The sequence below is a fragment of the Equus caballus genome, chromosome 8 (assembly GCF_041296265.1).
Source record: "Equus caballus isolate H_3958 breed thoroughbred chromosome 8, TB-T2T, whole genome shotgun sequence".
Classification (NCBI taxonomy): Eukaryota; Metazoa; Chordata; class Mammalia; order Perissodactyla; family Equidae; genus Equus; species Equus caballus.
Window position 1 is genome coordinate 32,351,890 of NC_091691.1, and position 18,740 is coordinate 32,370,629.

General features: G+C 43.5%; 1 protein-coding gene across 8 annotated transcripts in view; it reads left to right on the forward strand.

Annotated features, from left to right (window-relative positions):
* Positions 1-332: 332 nt before the first annotated feature.
* Positions 333-18,740, forward strand: part of ZNF268 (zinc finger protein 268) — a 29,154-nt gene continuing 10,746 nt past the window's right edge. The window contains exons 1-7 of one of the 8 annotated variants that reach the window (XM_070220516.1): positions 376-670; positions 900-981; positions 2,846-3,034; positions 3,706-3,849; positions 3,992-4,990; positions 13,241-13,441; positions 18,333-18,459. In XM_070220516.1, coding sequence (XP_070076617.1) covers positions 18,426-18,459 — 34 coding nt within the window. In that variant the 5' untranslated portion in view covers positions 376-670; positions 900-981; positions 2,846-3,034; ... (2 more) ...; positions 13,241-13,441; positions 18,333-18,425. Of the gene's footprint in view, positions 769-899; positions 982-2,845; positions 3,035-3,705; positions 3,850-3,991; positions 4,991-13,112; positions 13,155-13,240; positions 13,442-18,332; positions 18,460-18,740 lie in introns of those variants that run through there. The other 7 variants (XM_070220519.1, XM_070220518.1, XM_070220517.1 and 4 more) reach the window with 7 other exon arrangements.

The window sequence follows — 18,740 nt, forward strand, 5'->3', positions numbered from 1 at the left end:
GGAAGATTTTTTAACCTCTTTGTCCTCAGTTTCAAAAATGTTATTTATGTTAACATGTTATCGTGAATCTTTGAGTTATTGAAGTGTAAATTAGGACTTTCACCATTTCAGAAAAGCAAGGACCTTAGAATACTTTTAACTGAATTTATACCACTCCAGCCTTTGTGCTATTGCTGTCAATTATTTTAATTCCCAGATCATTCAACGCCGGCAGCATGCGCGCCCGAGGGCTGGAGAGCTTGAGCATCCCAGACGCAGCACAACCCCTCCCAGCGGCCCTCGGCTGCAGCCCGCCCAGCGCGGGAGGAACTCCCGCAGAGCCTTCTGGGAGTTGTAGTTCATTCTGCCTTCGGGTCGCACAGACGCATTTCCTGTGCGCCCCTAATGGCCGCCATCGGCTCGGCTCCGGCTGGGCGAGCCTTGTTCCGCGGTCGGCGTCTATCAGCCCCCGCGGTGACCCGAGCTACAGTGCGCTGACCTCGTCTGCCTCGAGAGCTGTGGCCGAAGCACGCGGTGCTGGCGCCGCAAAGTCAGGAGCGAGGACGGAGGCGATGTGGCTGCAGATCCGGGAGATGGAGGCAGCCAGTCTCCCCCGAGTCCCCGCGCCGCCCATTCATGGGCTGGAGCAGCCGGACGCGCCGAATCCGTCCAGTTTGAAGGCAGCGGGACGGTACAGACTAGTCCGGCCTCACTCCTTCCTACCCGCCCCGAGCAGCGTCCTCACCGGACCGCGTGTGTTGGGAGCTGGGGTCCGCCGGGGCTGCGGAGGTTCGGCGTCTCCGCTGGGGGAGGGCGGGCGCCGGTCCTTGGACCCTCCCCCTGCGGGGGTCGGGCGGGTCCCTGCGTGGGGGTGAGGCGGCGGGGAGACCGTTTCCCTCGCGTTCTCTCTTCTCCCGCAGCCCTCCGGTCCTGCCACCGCCCGCGGGGCGCACGCAACCGACCGTGGGGACGGCCGCCAGGGTCCGGACGGCTGCCGTCTGGGTGAGTAGGGGTTTCGCCCTTGTCTCTGAAAAGCTGTCCTCGAACATCGGCGCGTGCACTTTCCCTCTCTTCCAGGGCGGACCTTGTCGTGAACTCCCTCTTCCCACCGCTCGTCGAAGCCCCTGGGCCTCTTTTAGGGGATATTAGGCCGTCCTTAAATGCTTCTTGTCATCAGACTTTTAATTTACTCTTTCTCTCAGTGCCTTTTCTGTCAGTCTTGTACCCCGAATTCTTGAGTTAAAGCAAGGGGTAATCATCCATGGTTCAGTTTTTTCAACTCATGCTTACTCTTTGTCTTCTGTGTCTGAGATCTTGGGGCCTTATTTGGGAAATTATGCACTTGTTTATTCAGTTATTCAACACTTTTGTTTATTGTCTTTTGTTTGCTGGACTCTGGGGCAGATGCTAAGAGTGCAAACATAAGTTGTTCATGGTTCCTGCTTTGGAAGAGCAGTGGTCTGATGGGGATGCTGGACAAGAAGACGTATAGGGACAGTGACAAGTTAGTAGGTTCTCTAAGAGCAGGCAGTGGAAGTGCATGGGGGACACACAGAAGAGGGTCCGTTTTGGAAGTAGGGACACCGCAAGAAATGCTTCAGAGATTAATCAGAGATTCTTAAACTGAGGTTTGAAAGTGAGTGAGGTGAACGAGGAACTGAAAGTCAGCCTAGGGAGAGGAATCCTGTGCACATTTAAGAGGCTTGAAATGACCCAGTGTGTTGGTGAACTGTGAACACTTTACGATTGCCGAAATGTAGAGTTTGGAGGTTTGTAGGTGTGGTGATGAAGAGTGTATATTAAGAAGTGAGGCCAGAGCCATAGGTAGAGACCAGATAGATCATAGAGAGCTTTGAGGATCACATTAAAAACTTGGAGTTTTAGGGGCTGGCCAATGGCATAATGGTTAAGTTTATGTGCTCTGCTTTGGTGACCCAGGGTTCACGGGTTTGGATCCTGGACATGGACCTATACAGTGCTCATTAAGCCATGATGTGGCAGCATCCCACATACAAAAAATAGAGGAAGATTGGCACAGGTGTTGGCTCAGGGCCGATCTTCCTCACCAAAGAAAGAAAAAGAAAAAAATGTGGATTTTTATCCTGTAGAGGAGACAGACTTATTGAAGTGTTTTCCCAAAGGATTTTTGGTTGGAACAGTCAGCAGCAGACAAGAGAAGACAAAGGTTTAAGTAAACTAGTGGTTTTGAGAAAAGAGAGGTGATAAAGAGGCAGAAGCAACTGGATTTAGTAACTAGTTGGGTGTGGGTAGTGAGTACGCTGGAAGAGCCAGAGTGACTGCCAGAGTTCTGCTCTGGGCCAGGTTGGGAGTGGTCCATTCCCTGAGTCGGGAGAGACCATCTAAGTCATTACTGGGTGTGGGTGGAGATTTCAGCTTTATGTGGATTGGACCCTCCAGGTGCCAGTGGTTGGGTGAGTAGGCATGTGTCTCAAGAGAGAAGTCTGGACAGATTACGCTGATTAGGTATCATTGGTTCGCAAACTGGTCCCGTCACAGGAGGGCAAGGAGAGACTGAAGAAAGAGGCAGACCACTCCAGGTTGACAGGTGGAAGTTTTAATAGACAAGGAAACTTCCGAGGCTTGTCTTGGGCAGCCGAAAGACAAGCAGATCTCTCCACATCCTTGCCAAATCTTAAAAGTTTACGTACAGGTTTTAGCTGGGTTCAGTCATGCCTACCATCCAGGTGGTTTCAACAATACCTTACTCTGTGGAGGCTGTGTCCTTGGAACGGCTCCCACTGTGGGAACAGTAGGCAGAGCATACATTCCAAGGACAGGGGAGGGTAAGGAGCCTCTGGTTGCCCACGTCAACTGGCAGTCACATCCTCTCGATCTCCTCCAACAGGCATGGCCAAATTAGCTCAAGGAGAGTGTGTGCCATGAGAAGAGGACTGAGGGCCATGCTCAGGGAACTGACAAAGGAAGGCAGTGGAGGAGGAGCTGGACATTGAGATGGAGCCCAATAGAGATGAGAGAAGAGGAGAGACTTGTGTTTCAGAGTTAAAGAAAAAGAAACCTCAAAAATGCTTGCCATGTGAGATGCTCCAGGAAGGTCAAGTAATATTAGATTATAAAAGTGTAAACTGGATTTAGTGGTGATGGTAGTCATGGGTGTTGCTGGTAATATTTCCAGAGCAGAATGTGAGAGAGAGTGTGTGTGTGTGTGTGTGGGGCAGGGGAGGAAGGTGAAGGAGTTGGGTAGTGGGGACAGCAGTTGGCTGCAGAAATGTGAATGAGGCAGGAGGACAGTGATAGAGACAATCGAGGTGCTCTGTTGTGATGGGAAGATAATGGTAGCTTGAGGAGAATCCACTGAGGTACCTTGGTACAGTCTAAAAATTAATAGGTTTCTTATTTGTAAATAGTATCTACTTATAAAATATAATGCAAGAAATTGTCCTATTTACACTGGCAATAAAAAAGGTAAAATAACTAGCAAACCTAAGAAATGCAGAGGACTTATATAAGGAAGGCTTTACAACTTCAGTAATGCCAGTTGTTAATGTTTATATAGCGTTTACTATGCCCCAGCCACGGCTCTAAGCACGTTACAGATGCAAACTTTAACCCTCACAGCGGCCTCATGAGGAAGGTACCATGGTAGCTCCGTTTTAAAGATGAGGAAAGTATGACAGAAATCTGTCATAGATCACACAGCATGTAAGTGTACATTTAAAAACTGCATTGTATATTATATCCTTTCAGCTTTCAGCCCATCCCTGAGTGAAGTCACCTACAGTTAGGAAAAAACTCAGTTTCTGTCATTCCTGGAGACTCGGCCACATCCACCCATTCTGCCCAGGGCACAGCAAGGTACCTAAGTGGTGATCTGTCAAGATCATCCAGCATGTAAGTAGCAGAAGTCAGAATTCAAACCCAGGAGTCAGGCTCCTGGCTCTGAGTTCTTAACACGACGATATATACTCTCACAAGATAAAGAGTATCCTAATAGATGATTTTTGAAACATTCGTTCATTTTTTCATTCTCCAGATATTTATTGAGCACCCACTGTGTGCCAGGCCCCCTTCAGGTCCGGCCTGTGGTGGTAAACAAGACCAACAGAGTCCACGCCCTTGGGGAGTTTGCATTCTGTTGGAGGGAGACAGATGACAAATAAACGATGAAGAAACTACTCACAAGTGAAAAGAAAATGTCAGAGTTGTGCTATACATAGCATTAAAATTGATTACTGTGAAAGATTGGGTGCTTGGGGAAAGCCCCACTAAGGAAGTGACATTTAAGCCAAGGTCTGAGTTATGAGAGTGGGCCAGCCTTGGGAAGAGCAGGTGGAAGAACATCCACGATGGGAATAGCCGTTGCCGGGGGCGTGGGGTGGGAGAGCGCCTTTGTGACAGGGGAGGAACGCCTGTGGCTGGGGTGTCGGGGGGCGAGGGGAGCAAAGACAGAGGTGGCCGCAGGCCAGATGAGGCTGGGAAGCTATTGTTTTAAGAAACTTGAACAAGACCTGCTTAGGGCTTTCAAAGACCCTTCTGGCTGCTGAGTAAAGAATGGGCTGTTTTTAGATGGATAAGACTAGGCACAGGAGAGGGTAGGACACAGGTGGCCGGCCAACTGATGGCTACAATGGTTCAGACAAGAAGTGGTGGAGGTTCCGTCTAGGGCAATAGAAATGGAGAAACTGGACAGAATTGGGGGATGTTTGAAAGTAGAGTGCTCTTTTCTGAGAACCAGCTTATGCTTTTCATCTAGTTGATTGTCTTTTTAAAAATTTATTTTATTTAATTTTATTTTTTAAATTTTATTTTTTTGAGGAAGATTAGCCCTGAGCTAACTGCTGCCAATCCTCCTCTTTTTGCTGAGGAAGTCTGGCCCTGAGCTAACATCCATGCCCATCTTCCTCTACTTTATATGTGGGACGCCTACCACAGCACGGCTTGCCAAGCGGTGCCATGTCTGCACCCAGGATCTGAACCGGCAAACCCTGGGCCGCCGAAGCAGAACGTGCGAACTTAACTGCTGCACCACCAGGTCGGCCCCTGATTGTCTTTTTTTAGAGTGGTTTATTTTCTTTAAGTGGTCCTGTATTTTTTATCATTCCAACCAAATGTTAATGCTCAGTGTTTACTCTGTGTGAGGATCCGTTCTAGATCTGTCTAGGTATTGATTAATGCCTTCTGTTGGGAGTCTGGTCACACCACTAGTCAGTGCAGAGCCAGGGTTTGAACCCAGCTTGTGTGGCTCTACACCCTTTTCCCTGGCCAGTGTACTCAGCTACCTCAGGATGTAGGTTGAGAATTTTTCAAGAGACAGAGATTCCAGCGTCCTGGGCCCTAATAGTGGTTACTGTTTACCCACGGAGGACAGCTTGTCAGCTCCTTGGACCCAGGTGAAAGGGACAAAAGCAGGACCAGTTAGATACCTTGCTGTGCCCTGGGCAGAGTGGGTGGATGTGGCCTGGTCTCTGGGGAATGATAGAAACTGGGTTTTTTCCTAAATGTAGATGACCCCACTCAGGGATGGGCTGAAAGCTGAAAGGATATAATACACAAAGCAGTTTTTAAATGTACAACTGAGGGGCCTGTTTCCCATGACAAATATACTCGGCCCGTATTCTGGGTGTCCCCCCTAGGTATTAAGGGTGATACCTAGTGATTAGAAGGCTCTACGGTGAGTGTGAATTCAGAGCAGAGGGAGGCAAGCCCTGGAAGGGGTACTTCACTGAGGCCTGTGAGCCCCTCAGTCTCTGGCTCTTTCTTCTGAGGATGCTGAGCACTTACTGGCAGGTTTTGCTTTTCACTTGCTTTTGTCATTTGACTACTTTCTGCCATTGACACTTGCCCCCCAAGTGTGTTATCACAAATTCATTTACAGTGAAGCTGCATGCCTAGGGGCTTGGGAGGATTTTCCGTTTCCTCTCATGTAGGGGTTGACTGATTTATATCAGCAAACCTTATTCCCTCTGTCTCCAGCACATGGGCAGGCCTCTGCTCCCGTGGACCACTGTCAAACACCGTCACCGTCAAGGCATGCTAGTAGCAGTTTGTGGTGGAGTGAGTTGGGGTTCAAGTCTGATGTGAGATGCTGCTTTGGGGAGGGAAGGGAATCGTGCTAGAAAGGGGCTTTTCTGAGAAAGGTCGGCCAGTGCTCCTGTGCCTACCACAGTGTATGTCTTCAGCTTTCCCCAAATTGACCCTCTTGGGGAATTACAGGTTAAAATGATAATTCTCTGTTAAAATTTAACTGGTTTTCATTCACCAGTTACTTGTTCAGAACTAACAACCCCTATTAAATGCTTGTTCATATATTCCGGGTATTGGTTAGGCACTGAGGATGCGACGTCAAAGATGGCCCTGGCCCCAGAGAGTGCACGTCTTCAGGAAGTTCAGAGAAGGAGCAGAAGGGCGGTGCAGGTGGCCATGGGATTAGAACTGGGGCACAGGAAGCCCGGGAAATGATATTGGCGGTGTCTACTCTCCAGGGGTCTACAGAATTCGCCTGTGAAGGGGAGGAGAAGACTGCGGCAGAGGGAGCAGTTTGTGCCTGCAGGTGCAGTGGGGAGGAGGGGAGTGGCAGGGATGGTCCGGGAGCATAGGCAAGCCCCGAGTGCTCTTGGGCCAGGCTTTGCCCTCAGCCGGAGCAGCTTGGGGAGGGAGCTGAGGCCACCTGGGGCCAGTTGGAATCTCAGCCCAGCCCTCGTTGGCTGACCTTGGGCAGGCTACTTATCCTCTCCGAACAAGCTTAGATTACATTTTTCTGATGAGTTGAGCCTTTAATGATTGTGGAGCCACCTTTATTTCCAGACATTCTTTTTAGCTTTAAAGTCTGTTTTATGTTCATATAGCTATAGGAGCTTCCTTTTGGTTAATTGCTTTTTATATCTTTAGCTTTTAACCTTTTTGTATCTTTATATTTTAGATGCGTCTTTTTTAAAGAACATCATTTTCTTTAATGTCTGTCAATCTTTGTATTTTAACTGGAATACTTTATGATTAATATTTATGATTAACATAATTACTGATGTGTTTGGGTTTTAAATCTACCATATTACTGTGTACTTTCTATTTGATGTACCTGATCTGTTTTTTTTTCTTCTTCTCTCTTGACTTCTTTTTTTTTTTTTTTTTTTTTATTTATTTATTTATTTTTTTTTTTAAAGATTTTATTTTTTCCTTTTTCTCCCCAAAGCCCCCCAGTACATAGTTGTGTATTCTTCGTTGTGGGTTCTTCTAGTTGTGGCATGTGGGACGCTGCCTCAGCGTGGTCTGACGAGCAGTGCCATGTCCGCGCCCAGGATTCGAACTGATGAAACACTGGGCCGCCTGCAGCGGAGCGCGCGAACTTAACCGCTCGGCCACGGGGCCAGCCCCTCTTGACTTCTTTTTGACTGATAATTTTTTTTTTTGAGGAAGATTAGCCCTGAGCTAACTGCTGCTAATCCTCCTCTTTTTGCTGAGGCAGACTGGCCCTGAGCTAACACCCATGCCCATCTTCCTCTACTTTATACGTGGGATGCCTCCCACAGCATGGCTTTTGCCAAGCGGTGCCATGTCTGCACCCGGGATCCGAACCGGCAAACCCCGGGCCGCCAAGAATCGGAATGTGCGAACTTAACTGCAGCGCCACTGGGCCGGCCCCTTGACTGATAATTTTTTATTCTTTTTCTCTCTCTACAGAGGTTTGGGAGTTATACCCACTATTTATTGCTTAAAAAATTTTTTTTTTTTTTTTTTTAAAGATTTTATTTTTTCCTTTTTCTCCCCAAAGCCCCCCGGTACATAGCTATGTATTCCTCGTTGTGGGTTCCTCTAGCTGTGGCATGTGGGACGCTGCCTCAGCGTGGTCTGATGAGCAGTGCCATGTCCGCGCCCAGGATTCGAACCAACGAAACACTGGGCCGCCTGCCGCGGAGCGCGCGAACTTAACCACTCGGCCACGGGGCCAGCCCCTTAAAAATTTTTTTAATTAAACTTTTTATTTACACATAATTTTAGACCTTAGAAAAGTTACAAGAATAATACAAAAAAATCTTTCTATACCTTTTACCCAGATTCCCCAAATATTAATAGTTGACTACATTTGCTTTATCATTTTCTCTTTCCCTTTCCATTCCCTGCTCCCTGCCTTTTTCACTTGACACACACATACGCATGCATGTGCAGACACACACATTTTTTTCTTGACCGTTTGAAACTGATTTGCAGACATCATGTTCCTTTACCCCTAAATACTGCAGTAAATCTTAAAAACAAGAACAGTCCTTTACATAACTGCTGAATCAGGAAGTCAGCATCAGTACAATGCTGTTATTTCATCTACAGTTCTTATTTAGGTTTTGCCAATTGCTCCTTTATAGGAATTTAGGGAGTATTACCCTTTACAGGAAAAGAATAGCTTGAATCATGCATTGTAGTGGGTTGTCCTGGCTCGTACAGTTCCTCAGTCTTTTAGTCTTTCGTGACATGATGTTTTGGAGAGCACAAGCCATTTTGTGGGTTGTTCCCCAGTTGGGTTGTGTGGTGTTCCTTCTGATCAGTTTCGGAAGTGATGCCTTCTTTGCGTTGCATCAAGGGGCACGTGATGTCATTTGTCTCATGGCTGCTGAGGTGGACTTGATTCTCTTGGTGATGGTGGTGTCTGCACTGTCACCACTGTGAAGTGACTCTGTCTTCTCTTGTAAGTAAGTATCTGAGGGGAGATACCTTGAGCCTAAATACAGAAATATTTCTTACTCTTCTTACTCCTCAAACTTTCACCCACTCGTTTAGCACCATATGGATGATTCTCGTCTGAATCACTTTTTATTATGCTGGTTGACAGATGAGCTTTATCTAATTCTCTTATTCCTTCCGCATTTATTAGACAGCTGTCTGCTGTAAGGAAGCTGTTCCTTTCCCCCCTCATTTTTTTATTTGCTTTCTTGTTTCTTCTCAGACTCCAGTGAAGCTTATGATAGACCTTCTCAGTCTGTCTTTACGTTATCTACTCTCTTCTGTATTTGCCATCTTTTTATCTCTCCGTGCCACTTTCTAGATAATTTTTTCTACTTTGTCTTTAAATTTACTCATTCTAACCTGCTGTTAAACATATTTTTGTTAGTGTCATTTTTTTCATTTCTAAAATTCATTTCTAAAATTCTTTTTAGTTCTTTTTAAAATATGCTTGCTAAGTCATTTGTCCAAATTCCTTGCCTTTTTATCCTTGAATGTAGTAAGATATTTGCGTTATAATCAGTGTCCATTCATTCCAGCATCTGTTGTCTTTGAGGTTTTCTTTCTGTTGCTTGTTCTTTCATTAGTTCTTGTTCATGTCATCTTGTTTTCTGAAACCTTTCTTATCTTGTGGGCCACTTACTGTACTTGAAAAATTCTTCAAAAGAAAAATTTAAGGCATAGGATGAAGGTACCTTATTCCAAATGTGCATGTAGTTTTGAATTTTTTTCTGTCTATTTTTGAGTACTATCAGTCCAGGACGAATTTGTTCCCATTTTAGGGGTTGGATATGAGCCCAGGCTGCAGGACTGCATGGGGTTGGCTGACATTTGCTTCACTCTGATCCTGAACTTGAAGTGTGCTGGCGTCCTGGCTTTTTGGAGAAAGAGTGTTATGTTAGATGTAGCATTCTTGCCTGGCATTGGATTTTGATTCTGTTTTTTCCATGCTACAAGGTGATCAGAATAGAAGTTCATATTTTGTAAAATGAACATTAACTGCAGGACAAAAGTAGCTCCCGTGCTTTCTTGCTTCTCTGAGGGTCCAGTCTTTCTTAGGTTTTGACTTGATTATTTTATTACTGAATTGTCAGCTCTGTTACCTTTTAGAAGATTTTTTAAATTCTATCACCAGGATCTTTAGTTGTTTTCAACAGGAGGCTTGGTTTGAACGGCCCAGCCAGCCATTTCTGGACATGCAGTCTGCGTCAGTGTTCAGAGGTGTGCTCAGACCTCAGCTCCGTTGGTTATAGAGCAAATTTCCTTTTTATTTTTGAGGAAGGTTAGCCCCGAGCTAGCATCTGCTGCCAATCCTCCTCTTTTTGCTGAGGAAGACTGGCCCTGAGCTAACATCTGTACCCATCCTCCTCTACTTTATATGTGGGACGCCTGCCACAGCATGGCTTGACAAGCCACACCCAGAATCCCAACCGGTGAACCCCAGGCCACTGAAGCAGAACGTGCAAACTTAACTGCTGCGCCACCAGGCTGGCCCTATAGAGCAAGTTTCTTAATTTGTCCAAATCTTGACTTCCCCTCTCCCCTGGAAACCATTAACCTACTCTGTGTTTTAATAAATTTACCTGTTCTGACATTTCATATAAATAGAATCACACTATATCTAGCCTTTTGTATCTGGCTCCTTTCATTTAGCATAGTGTTTTCAGCATTGCTTTGTGTTGGTCTCAGGTTATCAGTAACGATGCTCTCAACTGGGGATACCTGGGTCACTCACCTGGGCCCTAATACTTCTGAGCCCCCACAGACATTTCCCTGCCTGGAGCCAGTGTTGTGGCCAGACTGGCCCTGGTGTTCTTAGTATGATTGCAAGATGCACCTCAGCAGCAGCCATCAGAGAACTTTGAAAAAAACAAGGTTTATTCCTCACAGGTCCTGGAGGGTACGCGGCACACCCTGTGCCACACAGTGAGGTCATGGGGAGAGAGAGCGAGCACGCATGTGCATGCGCGGACCTGGGGTTCTGCCTTCAGTGGGGTCGAGGGTGGGGTGCCTTGGGTTTCTCAGGTTCACTTTTATTGGTGAATTTAAAATATACAGGCAGTAATTAAGGCACAGGAAGGGAAAAGCAGGTCACTCAGGCGAGCAGTTATCCAGGCCATCCAGGGCTTTCTCCAAGGGGAACTTCCTGGGTGGGCAGCTTGGCACTTTACCTAGTTGCACAGCTGGCAATATATTTATGTGGAATGGATGTCTTTGAAATGGATGCCTTGTCAATCAAAAGCTGAATGTCAGGCACTTACATTAAATAAAGAAACTAATAGTCAGGCACTTTTACCACAAAAAGTTCACCCGTATGGTAGCATTTATGAGTACTTCATTCCTTTTTATGGCTGAATAACATGGCTTTGTGTAGATATCCCACATTTTGCTTATCCATTCATCCATTGATAGACACTTGGGTTGTTTCCATTTTTTGGCTCTTATGAATAATGCTGTTAGGAACATTTGTGTCCAAGTGTTTGTATGGACATGTATATGCTTTTGATTCTCTTTGGCAAATACCTGAGAATGGAATTGCCAGGCAATAACAGTAGTTCTGTGTTTAGCTTTATGAGGAACTGCCAAACTGGTTCCAGAGTGGTTGCTCCATTTTACATTCCTCACAGCAGTGTATGAGGCTTAAAAACGTTACTCTTGTGGGGCTGGCCCCGTGGCCGAGTGGTTGGGTTCGCGCGCTCCGCTGCAGGCGGCCCAGTGTTTCATTGGTTCGAATCCTGGGCGCGGACATGGCACTGCTCATCAGACCACGCTGAGGCAGTGTCCCACATGCCACAACTAGAAGAACCCACAACGAAGAATACACAACTATGTACCAGGGGGCTTTGGGGAGAAAAGGGAAGAAATAAAATCTTTAAAAAAAAAAAACGTTACTCTTGCATCTTTTTGTCATATGCTGGATATCTTGGTTCTTCACAACGGTAATATAACTGTCATGTCCTACAGTATCCATGAAATGGTTTTAAAATAACAATTTATTGCTAACAAGGATACTAAATGATGTTCAATATGTCTTTATAGCTCATTTTATCCAAAGAATACACCAATAACACATGTTAAGGTCAGTTAGAAAAATTATTGTCTCTTGTAGTTTTGTTTCCAATTTGATAAATGTATTCGTTGACATATATTTTCAACTTTAGAGACTGCCCTCCCTGCTTTTTTTCATCGTGTGGAATATTTACATGATTCAAAAGTAGAACCTGGGTAATGGTGCATTCAGACAAGCCTTCCTTCCATCCGTTCTGCCCTGTCCTTCCCTCCTCCAGAGGTAACTGTTTTTACAGTTTCTAGTTCATCTTCTCAGTGATTCTTTTGGACATATAAGGGAACACACTCACACCTGACCTGACTCAGCACTAAACCTGGTCAGGAAGTCTTGTGTTTCCCAGAGTTCAACACACCTTGTCTTCTCATGTGTTTCACGTTTACATCTTGTATTTTCTTGTGAAAATAATTTCTGGAAGAAGGTTCCTCTGGACCTTCCCTCTTACTGTCTAATAGCCTCTCTCTCCTCCCTCTCATTCTCTGAATCTGCTCTCTCTCCCATCCCTCTCAGTGGCTGAGTCTTTTTTCCTTCTTTCTGTGCTGAACAGTTGGGTCTCTGTTTCCAGCAGCTTTCCCTCACAGTGAACGTCTGTGCTTCTGGAAGTGGGTCTTTGCCAATTATTTCTCAGATCCTCATGTTCTTAAGTGGCCACAGCACGTTAGGTCTCTTGGTGACTTTGGGAGTATATTTTATAGTCCCCTGCAACTCTGAGCCTCAGAGGCATTGCTCAGATTCCACTCGGGGGGAGGTGCTCCCCTGTTGGGGGTGCACATTGCTTGGTGACTTTGGAGACGCGCAGCTTGTGGCCCACCAGAATCTTCCCCCACTTCCTACACATCCTCTGATGGGAACTACCCTAGGCAGTTGGGTCACATCTCCCTGGATCATGAGGTTTCTGAGGAGACCCTACCATGTAGGTTTTGTGTGCTTGTTGTAGATGTCTATGGCCTTGTTCTTTTCCTATTCTGGTAGATCTGTTGGTTTCATTGGGAGTTTTGGGAGGTTAAAAATCTACACTACTACCCTGATCTCATCCTACGCCCAATGTTTGACAACAACAAAAAGTAAGACCCAGTGAGAGAGATTCAGCGACTTGTTCAGGGACATCTAAGTAGTGAGAGAAGAAGCTCTAACAGAAATGGAGACTGTTGGATTCAAACTCTGTTACTCATGTTCACCCCGCCTAAAACAGTTGTTTCCTCCTTAGTATCTGGCACTGTGTTCTTCTTTAAGTGGCGGCCTGAAGCTGTTTAAATCTCAGGGTAGTTGCTGCACTTTTGGGGTTCCTGGGGGCCGATGCAGGGTCTGGAGAGGGGGGACTGTCGTCAGTGTGCTGGGCTCCCCATTGGTATTTCGTTGTGCTTCTCCCCTGCAGTGGCACTGACCACAGTCTGCAGAGCACGCAGCCTGGCCTTGTGTGAGTATGTTTACTAGCAGAAGAAACCAAGGTTGGGGCCCAGAGGAAATGTGCTCACTAAAGTGAGTTTGCTCTTGAGTCTACAGGTCCCACCTCTCCAGGAACAAGACAGTTCATGCAATAGCATCAGAAAACTCCAAGGTCAGGAATCCATCCCGGGTCAAGGGACCGCTGACCAGAGGCCTCTCCCTGGAGGACCCTGGCAGACGCACAAGAGACACAGGACAGAGCAGGTTCTAGAGTGGCTGCTTATTTCCCAGGAGCAGCCCCAAACCACCAAGTCCTGGGTAAGTTGCTTATTTATTTATTCCCACTTCTTTCTTTATTACTTTTTTTTTTGGCAAGGAGAGGGATGGGGGATCCTCAGGCCTCACCTCAATCCTGTTATATCAGACTCTTCATTTTAACAAGATTCAGGGATTCATGCACATTAAAGTTTAAAACAAACCTGATAGCAAATCCATATTCAGATTTTGCCTGGGGTGTTTCTTTTACTTCTGATATTTTGTTATGAAAATTTTCAAGCACAGGGCAACATTAGAATTATTTTACAGTGAACATCTGTATACCCATCGCCTAGAATTTACTATTAACATTTAACCAAACTTTTTATCGCATTATCCATCTTTCCATCCCTCTATGCATCCATTAACCCATCTTATTTTTGGTACATTTCTTGATCTATTCCAGACATCAGCATGCCTCCCTCTAAATATTTCAGTATGCATAGCATTAACTTACTGTTCACTGTTTACTTTTTTTTAATTGCAGTAACCTTGGTTTATAACATTTTATAAATTTCAGGTGTACGTTATTTATTTCCACTTCAGTATAGATTACATCATGTTCACCACCCAACACCACACACATGTGCCTAATCATCCCTTTCACCCTCCTCCCTCCCCCTTCCCCTCTGGTAACCACCATCCAATCTCTGTTTCTATGTTTGTTTGTTGTCGCTTTTATCTTCTACTTATGAGTGAGATCATACGGTATTTGACTTTCTCCTTCTGACTTATTTCACTTAGCATAATACCCTCAAGGTCCATCCTTACATTTTTTTTTGACTTGCCTTTTCATTCCATTAATGCTGTCTTTTGATAACAGACATTTATAGTTTTAACTTATTCTGGTTTATAAATTTTCCTCTTTTACTGCTGGTGCTTTTTGTGTCTAATTTAAGAACTTTTTTTTCTTAACCTGAAGCTCGTGAATTAATTTTTCTTTGTTATTATTTTACCTCTTGCATTTAGATTTAGAGTACATCTAGAATTAATTTTTATGTTTGGTGTGGTAGGAGTCAAGATTTATTTTTTTTCTTAGCGTTATCTGATTGTCCCAGTCCTACTGAAGTGATTGACCTCCACCTATAACTCTGCAGTGCCCCCTTTGTCATATATTGAGGATCCATATATATGGTTTGGTTTTATAACTCTTTATTCTGTTCTCTTGGTATACTTTTCTCTCTTTATGCCAGTACCACACTGTATTTATAATAAGTCTTGATATCCAGATGCTTCCAGTTTTTGGTGATTATGAATGCTATCAACATTCATGTATGGGTTTTTGTGTGGAAATGAGTTTTCAGATCAGTTGGGTAAACCTAGGAGCATTGTTACTGGATTGTATGGTAAGAGTATGTTTAGCTTTGTGAAAAACTGTCTCCCAAAGTGCGTATGCAATTTTGCATTCCCACCAGCAGTGAATGAGGGTCCCTGCTGCTCCTCCTCCTGGGCAGGGCTTGGTATTGTTAGGTTTTTAAAAATTTTGCCATCCTCATAGATGTGAGGTGGTATTTCATTGTGGTTTTAAGTTGGATTTCTCTAATGGCTAGTATTATTGAGTATCTTTTCATATGTGATTTACTCTCTGTTTATCTTTGGTGATGCATCTATTCAGATCTTTTCCTCATTTTTTAATTGGGTGGTTTTCTTGTCATTGATTTTTAAGAGTCCTTTACATATTCTTGATTCTAGTCCTTCAACAGAAAAGTGATTTGTAAATATTTTCTCCCAGTCTCTGGCTTGTCTATCCATTTTCATAACACCAGTTTTCACAGAGCAAACTGTTTTATTTTATTTTTTATTTTTTGTTTGTTTTTTTTTTTTGCTGGGGAGGATTCGCCCTAAGCTAACAACTGTTGCCAGTCTTTTTATTTTTTCCTGCTTTATCTCCCCAAATCCCCCCTGTACATAGTTGTATATCTTAGTTGCAGGTCCTTCTAGTTGTGCCATGTGGGACGCCGCCTCAACATGGCCTGACGAGCGGTGCCGTGTCCGTGCCCAGGATCTGAACCAGTGAAACCCTGGGCCGCTGCAGCGGAGCGCACAAGCTTAACCACTCGGCCATGGGGCCGGCCCCAGTTTCGTTCTTTTTAAAGATTGTTTTGGCTATTTGGAGTCCCTTCAGACTCCATATGAATTTTAGGATGGGTTTTTCTATTTCTGCAAAAAGTGTCATTGGGGTTTTTACAGGGATTGCACTGAAAATGTGGGTCACTTTGGTGGCATTCACATCTTGTGGTTAAGTCTTCCAATCCATGAACGTGGGCTAGGTTTCCATTTATTTACATCTTCTTCAGTTTCTCTCAGCAAGCTTTTCCAGTTTTCATGCTACAAGTCATTTACCTCCTTGGTTAAGCTATTAATTCTTTAGTATTTTATTCTTTTTGATTCTGTCATAACTGGAATTGTTTTCATAGTTTGCTTTCCAGATTGATCATTGTTACTGTATAGAAATGCAACTGATTTTTGTGTCTTGACTTGTATCCTGCTGCTTGGCTTAGTTTATTTGTTAGTTCTAACTGGCTTTTGTGTGTGTGGAATCCTTAAGGTTTTCTACGTAGAGGATCGTGTCCTCTGTGAGCAGAGGTAATTTTACTTCTTCCTTCCCAGTTTGGATGCCTTCTTTTTTCTTGCCTAATTGCTCTGACTAGAACTTCCTTTGTTGAATAAAAGTGGTGAAAGCAGACATCCTTGCCTTGTTTCTGATCTTAGAGGCAAAGGTTTCAGTCTTTCACCATTGAGAATGATGTTCTTTGTGGGTTTTTAGTATGTGGCTTTTATTATCTCGAGGTACTTTCCTTCTATTCCTGGTTTGAGTGTTTTTTATCATGAAAGGGTGTTGAATTTTGTCAAACGCTTTTTCTGTATCAATTGACATAATCATTTTTTTTTTAAACTTCATACTATTAGTGTGATGTATTCACTGATTGATTTTTTAATGTTGAACCATCCTTGCATTCCAGGAATAAATCCCATTTAGTCATAGTGTATGATCTTTTTAGTATGCTGCTGAATTTGACTTGCTAGTATTTTTTTGAGGATTTTTGAATCTATATTCATAAGGGATATTCGTCTGTAGTTTTCTTATAGTGTCTTTGGCTTTAGTATCAGGGTAATGCTGGCTTCGTAGAATGACTTCAGAAGTGTTCTCCCCTCTTCAGCTTTTTGGAAAAGTTTGAGAAAGATTGATGTTAATACTTCCTTAAATATTTGGTAAAATTCACCAGTGAAGCCATCAGGTTCTGGGCTTTTCTTTTGGGGACTTTTTTCTTTTGGAGATTTTTGATTACCTATTCAATCTCCTTATTAGTTATAGGTCTGTTCAGATTTTCTATTTCTTTGTGATTTAGTCTTGATAGGTTTTGTGTTTCTAGGAATTTATCCATTTCAACTAGGGTATCCAATTTGTTGGTGGACAGTTGTTCATACTACTCTCCAGTAATCCTTTTTATTTCTGTAGAATCAGTAGTACAATTGTCCCCCCTTCTCTGCAGTTTTGCTTTCCATGGTTTCAGTTACCCACAGTCAACTGAAGTCTGAAAATATTAAATGGAAAATTCCAGAAATAAACAATTCTTAAGTTTTAAATTGTGTACCATTCTGAGTAGTGTGATGAAATCTTGCACCATCCTGCCCTGTCCCATCCAGAACATGAATCATCCCTTTGTCCAGCATATCCATGCTGTATACACTACCCACCTGTTAGTCACTTAGTAGCTGTCTCAGTTATCAGATCAACTGTTGCGATAGCACAGTGCTTGTGTTCAAATAACCCTTATTTTACTTATAATGGCCCCAAAGTACAAGAGTAGTGATGCTGGCAATTCAGATATACCAAAGAGAAGCTGTAAAGTGCTTCCTTTAAGTGAAATGGTGAAAGTTCTCAATAATGAAAGAAAAAATATGGTAGGCTGAGGTTGCTAAGATCTATGGTAACTTTTATTACAGTATTTTGTTATAATGTTCTATTTTATTATTAGTTGTTGTTAATGTCTTACTGTGCCTAATTTATAAATTAAGTTTTATCATAGGTATGTACGTATAGGAAAAAACATAGTATATGTGAAGTTAGGTGCTATACACAGTTTCAGGCATCCACTCGGGGTCTTGGATGTATCCCCCACAGATAAGGGGGGACGACTGTAATGTCCCACTTTCATTTCTGATTTTAGTAATTTGAGTCTTTCTTTTTTTCTTAGTCCATACCTGAAGGTTTAGCAATTTTTTTGATATTTTCAAAGAACCAACCTTTGGTTTTACTGATTTTTCTCTGTTGTTTTTCTAGTTTACATTTTGTTTATCTCTATTCTGATTTTTATTATTTCCTTCTTTCTCTAGCTTTGAGTTTAGTTTGTTCTTTTCCTGATTTCTTAAGTTAGATTGTTAATTTGAGTTGTTTCTTGGTTTTTAATATAAATGTTTATAGCTATAAATTTTTCCCTCAACACTACTTTTGCTGCCTCCCATAAATTTTGGTATGTTCCGTTTTGTTTTCATTCATTTCTGAGTATTACTAATTTCCCTTTTGATTTTCTACTTTCTCCTTTGTGCCCATGTTGTACTCTCTGTGTTCCTTCATCTTGGCTTCTTTGACTGCCTATTACATTTGCATGTCTTTAATTTTGCTTTCCTCTGCAATACTAAACGCTTCTTGTGGGCAGGAGTGTGTTTCATCCATTTTTAATCACCTGCACCTAGCTGAATACCCGGCACCTGGTATTCTCGTATGTTGAGTGAAAGACTGACTGATTTAATGCACATTGATGGGATATTTTCAATAAGTTTTTACTTTTCTCACAAAGTAGAATTTAAATAATGGACGCCTTATGCAGCCTGTTGTTTCCTACAAACTTAGTAAAATAACTTGAGATCGAGTGGGAATATGCTATTTCAGGGACCATTCTCATTCACGGATGTGTTTGTGGACTTTACCTGGGAGGAGTGGCGGCTGCTGGACGTAGCTCAGAAGCACCTCTACAGGAGTGTGATGCTGGAGAACTATAGCAACCTGGTGTCCCTGGGTGAGTGCTGCCTTCCTGAGAGGAATGTGCATAATTTCCAGGCTTCCCCTTCTTGGTTGCTGAAAGCTGGGGGCTTTTGTAAACTACTTAGTGATTTTGGACTTAGATTTAGAGGTCAGATTTTCTTAGTCTCCCTTTGGCATCAGAATATGCTAGTTGAATGGTCTTTACTTTGCCAAAGTGCAGAAGGGCAGCTTTATCATGCCGCCTCTAAACTGAATCTCTCCCATTCTTTTCTTTTTTTTTAGGATTTTCTTTTTTCTTTTTTTTCCCCAAAGCCC